Consider the following 5465-nt stretch of genomic DNA (forward strand, 5'->3'; position numbering starts at 1 on the left):
AAAGAAGTTCTGCTCGTCTCCTAAAATTTTTGGCAACACATTTTTTATTCTTTCCGCTAGAATTTTCGTCAGTAACTTGTAGTCCGTATTCAATAAAGCTATAGGCCTCCAATCACTGATTATCAATGAATTTTTCATCTTTGGAATGAGAGTAATAACAGCCTCAGAAAATTCTCTAGGGGGCAAAACTGCACTAGTGAAGATCAAGTTATAGTTATTTATGTATCAAGGGAATTAGGATGGCCTTAATTACCGATGGCAAAGTTTGCGTCCCGAGGGCCTCTGGCCCGAGGGACAGCAATTGCCTGAGGTTATTAAGGCTCATTAATTTCCGTGGTACATAGATAATTTTATTTCTGACCGATTTCAATAAAATTTTGTTCATTTTTGAAACGGAAAAATGTACCAATTCATTACCTTCCCGGTACCGTTGAATCAGGTACCGTTGATTATTATAGTAGAGTTTTCTTGTTGCTAGGTTGTTGCTATGTTACTTGTTTATAAACAGAACTTTGTTATCAAGCTGTGTTTGCGGTGAAAACGTGTTTTCTACCCCAAATATAATGAAGGATATTTTGAAAAAAGCTGAACAAGCAAGAGAATCATTAATTCCATCGAAAAGTGAAGCCGTATACCAAAAAGAATACAAGATATATCTGGACTGGCTGACACGGAAAAATGTTATGCCAAAAGATGTCACTGAAACTGTATTTCTGGCATATTTTCAAGAACTGGTAAGGAATTTTCTATGTTTTTCGGTAGATTTGGTAGTAATTGTGTTTATTCGTTTCAGTCAGAAACGTATAGTCCGAATTCTTTATGGACTAAATGGTCAATGCTAAAATCGATGGTGACTATACATGAGAAACGAGATATCACCAAGTTCAATGAACTACAGGCTTTTTTGAAACGGAAGAGTAAGAGTTATAAGCCGAAAAAGTCTGCTGTTTTATCTCCTAAAGATGTTATCAGATTCCTAAAGGACGCTCCTAATGATATTCATTTATTGCATAAGGTAATTTTTTTCTTATTTTCCTTTTTGTGTGTATCTATTTCCTTTTTTTTGTTATAGGTTGTTTTGATTATGGGTTATTTTGGAGGATGCAGAAGTCAGGAACTTTTGAATATGAAGATATCGGATATAGAGGACCGGGATTCCGTTATGGTAGTGAACGTACCGGAAAGTAAAACTGGTGTATCGAAGAAATTTACAGTTGTGGATGAAAAAGAGTTCTCCGCTTTGCCTTTATTAAGACTTTATATGTCTTTGCGTCCTAAAGGTATTGAACGATTTTTTTGAGCTTCCGACAAAATAAATGTACATCTCAGCCAATTGGAAAAAACATGTTTGGGAAAATCCCCAGCAAAATCGCAATGTATTTAGGATTGCCAAACTCATCTTCCTATACGGGACATTGCCTTCGTCGCACTTCTGATACTGCTCTAGCCAATGCAGGAGCAACTATGACTAACCTCAAAAGACATGGAGGTTGGAAAAGTTCCACGGTGGCGGAGGGGTATTTGGAGGATAGCATCGAATTGAGAAATAAAACGGCGCGTATGTTGTCTACTTTGTCATCAGAAGAGGCAGGTACCTCGACTGTAGTGAACAGAAGCTCCAGACATACAAAAGAAGAAATTGTTTCCAGTGGCGGAAGTAATTTTCAGGGAACATTTCAAAATTGTACATTTATTATTTGTAATGACGTGAATAAATAAAATATGGTTCAGTTTTCATTTCTATTTATTTTTACTTGTGAAAGGTAGTATCAGTTCAGCATCGGCAGTCAAACTGTCTACAGGTGTTCGGGCTAGATAAAAAATTTGCGATTTGTGAAATCCGAGAGTGACATTGAATCAGAATTGTGCTTCAAATATAAACATTCGTGAGAGTGCCATATATAATAAATTGTGTTTTATAATATCATAAAAACATAGATTAGTATCAAGGTAAGTTAGAATGGAAGAAGCAACGGGCGGCACTGGGCCGTCTGATGAAGTGCAAAAAACACTAACAGGAGATACAGAAAAAAGAAGTCCAAATATGATCGACCTAGACAACAGATATAGAACAGGAGATAAAGGTCCGTATTACGTATTTGTTGAGCATAAGAATAAAAATATCGGAAGATTGTTTCCCATAAAAGTAGGTCATTTTTTGATGGTTCATAACCAATTTAAGAATAACGTACTCGATATCAAATCAGTAGGAGTTAATAGGGTTAAAGTTATTTTCTCATCCATTGAGGCAGCCAATGGTCTTATAAATCATGAAACTATCACAAAAAACGATCTGATTGCATACATACCCAAATTCTACACCCAGAAAAAGGGGATCATTAGAATGGTGGACACCTTTTTCTCTGAAAAGTACCTCAAGGAAGCAATTATTTCTTCCAAACAAGTTATGGAAGTCCATAGAATGAAACGAAAAATCGTAGATAAGGATGGCAAAGAGGTTTATGTTGATCGACAAATGATAATAGTATCCTTCTTGGGAAGTGAACTACCTCCGAATGTACAAATCAATCTAGTAAATTTTGTGGTTGAACCATACATTCATCCAGTAGTTCAATGTTTCAAATGTCTGAGATACGGACATACGAACAGACAATGTAAATCCAAACAACAACGCTGCCGTAATTGCTCTAAAACTCACCCAGAAGATGAACAATGCCAGGAAGAATCATACTGTATATATTGTAAAAGTAATGATCACACTTCCATATCTAAAAAGTGTCCTCATTTTTCTCGGCAAAAAGAAATTAAAAAAATAATGGCCCAAGAGTCTTCTTCATTCAAAGAAGCTGAGTTATTATTCGATAACCCTTCATACAGTAAGGTTGTTACTAATAATAGATTTTCGATTTTAAATAATCTACAAAATTTTCCCAATTTGCTCCCCACTCAATTAGAGTCATCACAAGTCAACTTCGTTCACAAACCGGTACGTAGACCATCTTTCACTACAATAAATAATCCAAAAAAACGGAAACAAAACACTCCTCCTTTATCACCTACGCCACCCCTCAATAAAAACCCCCAACTATCTCAATCAAAACCAATAATACCAAACCCATACAGAGATGAATTCATGCAATATAAAGAAAAACTTGTAACAAAAATAACTTACTTCATTAATGGGATATTTAAAAAAAGTACAGTTGAAGTTAATAATATTGAAGAACGCACAAAGCAATTTGTCAGAGATAATATAACTGAAATATTCAATACAGAAAATAGTACAGATATAATAACCTTAAGTGATAATGAATCTACGTATTAACAGAAAAATTCAAATATTACAATGGAATTGTCGATCTTTTAATGAAAATAGGGCAAACTTGCAGAATTATTTAAATACATCACCAACTGACATAATCATTTTGTCAGAAACATGGAAAAAGCCGACTCAAAACTTAATAATGAAGGGATACAATACAGTTCACATAGACCGTCCAGATGGAACAGGTGGCGTAGCTATCCTGATTTCCAAGGAAAATATATTTCGGAATATTACATTGAAAAAAAACTATCATAAATACATTGAAATCTGTGCGGTATATATAGAGCAGATCAACCTCTCTGTTTTGTCAATTTATAAACCACCAAATGCACGTGTCAAAAGAAAAGACTGGGAAAATATTTTTTCTCAATTTCAAAGTCCAGTTTTATTTTGTGGGGATTTCAACTGTCATGCAACACTATGGGGTTCAAATAATGATACGGTTAGTGGTAGGGAATTGGTCGAAGCAATCGATAACTATAACTTGGTCGTGCTCAATGATGGAACACCTACAAGAGTAACTAGGCCGAATCAATGTCCTTCTGCCGTTGACTTAAGCATTGCATCTGTTAACCTAATCAGTAAATGTGACTGGCAAGTACTATCTGATACTTGGGGATCTGATCACTACCCAATCTTGATCAATTTTGAAGTTGATATTCTGCCTGGCAAAATCAACCCTACAACAAAATGGAACGAAAAATCCGCCAACTGGGAGAGGTTTCAGTCATTATTAGCAAACTTTGATTTTGAAACAACAAAAATCAATGCAGGAACAAAAGATAAATGTTCTTGTTTTCTGGAAACTATTACGGAAGCAGCATCTCAGTCAATGACCGAGAAATTGCCCTTCCAACCCTCCTTCTCTCGACCATTATGGTGGGATGAAGAATGTACTCAAATCACTAAACAACGAAAAGAAAAATTATCAAATTACAGAACTCTGTCAAATTATGATAATTATCTGGAGTATAAAAATATTGAGGCTAAGACTAAGTTGTTATTTAAAAAAAAGTCATTAGATTGTTGGGTCACATTCATTAATAGGTTGAATAAAAACACTAGCCCCACTAAAATATGGCAATTCATGAAAAAAATATCGAACAAAAATGATCAGATAGGTAGGACAACATTGCATCCGGAATTGATCGATAAACTTTTGGATAATCTTGCCCCAAGTTTTGCTATAAACACTCCTATCAGAATAAATAAGCAAAATAGCAATTCCGCACATGAGGAATTTTATGAAAACTTTACAATAGAAGAAATGGAGAATGTCATTAAATTAACTAATAGTTCATCGCCAGGCATCGACAGTGTCACTTACAGGATGATTGGTTTACTCCCTCTGAATGCGAAGCAATATTTATTAGAAATTTTTAATGACTGGTGGTTGAAAGGTGAATTTTCAAATAATTTAAAAAAAATTATTATAACTTTTATTGCAAAACCAGGAAATGATAAAACTCTACCCTCCTCATATAGACCTATTGCCCTCATGTCATGCCTAACAAAGATTTTTGAGAGGATGTTAAAATTAAGATTGGAATTACATGTGGAAAAAAAAATCTATTTCCAGTTACTCAGTTCGGTTTTCGAAGAGGTTTGGGCACAATTGATGCCTTAGCACATATAGTTACTGATATCCAAAACAATTTTTCTGATAATACGATATTAGCCTGCTTTTTCTTGGACCTGAAAGGGGCATATGATTCTGTGGACTTGAATATTCTCGAGGAGAAATTGAATCACTTTGGTATCGATATAAAGGCTGCCTGCAGGATTACCGAACTATATCGTGAGAGACAAGTTTTTGTGAGAGATTCTCATAACAACTTGCATGGACCTAGATTTGTTTCTCAAGGATTACCACAGGGATCAGTGATGAGCCCCATTTTATTCAATGTGTATACAGCTGAATTGCACAACATGTTTGATAACTCAATCAAAGTCATACAGTATGCAGATGATTTCTGTATATACACGGTTCGTAAGTCGTACGGTGAATGTGTATCGGACCTAGAATGCATAATGTACTGCTTAAAGAAGTGGCTCACACAACATGGTTTTACACTTTCCGCCGAAAAATCATGCATCACATTTTTCTCAAGACTTCGCCTCTCTACTCCAAATACGATAAGATTATGTGGTATCAATATACCAGTTAAGCACGAGCATA

At 35.1% G+C, this 5465-nt stretch overlaps 1 protein-coding gene across 2 annotated transcripts; it reads left to right on the top strand.

Moving 5' to 3' along the window:
• The first annotated feature begins 433 nt into the window (after positions 1 to 433).
• Positions 434 to 1749, top strand: LOC141482272 (uncharacterized). 2 transcript variants are annotated; one of them, XM_074175286.1, is made up of 3 exons: positions 434 to 734; positions 794 to 1015; positions 1101 to 1749. In XM_074175286.1, the coding sequence occupies exons 1-3, from the start codon at positions 564 to 566 to the stop codon at positions 1122 to 1124; spliced, it is 417 nt and encodes a 138-aa protein (XP_074031387.1). In that variant the 5' UTR covers positions 434 to 563; the 3' UTR covers positions 1125 to 1749. The 2 variants fall into 2 exon arrangements, with proteins under 2 accessions (XP_074031387.1, XP_074031386.1); XM_074175285.1 differs by having other exon boundaries at positions 444 to 734; positions 1073 to 1749.
• The last annotated feature ends 3716 nt before the right edge of the window (positions 1750 to 5465 follow it).

This window comes from Leptinotarsa decemlineata, unplaced genomic scaffold (assembly GCF_025532065.1).
Source record: "Leptinotarsa decemlineata unplaced genomic scaffold, Ldec_3_MD MMD2_tig00001019_RagTag_RagTag, whole genome shotgun sequence".
In the NCBI taxonomy this organism is placed as follows: domain Eukaryota; kingdom Metazoa; phylum Arthropoda; class Insecta; order Coleoptera; family Chrysomelidae; genus Leptinotarsa; species Leptinotarsa decemlineata.

What these genes read in the sequence shown, in the direction of transcription:
- LOC141482272 (XM_074175285.1), top strand. Translation starts at nt 564, where the DNA reads ATGAAGGATATTTTGAAAAAAGCTGAACAAGCAAGAGAATCATTAATT. An exon ending in TGGCATATTTTCAAGAACTG is followed by an intron (nt 735 to 793) that starts GTAAGGAATTTT and finishes TATTCGTTTCAG; the next exon opens with TCAGAAACGTATAGTCCGAA. An exon ending in ATATTCATTTATTGCATAAG is followed by an intron (nt 1,016 to 1,072) that starts GTAATTTTTTTC and finishes TTTTTGTTATAG; the next exon opens with GTTGTTTTGATTATGGGTTA.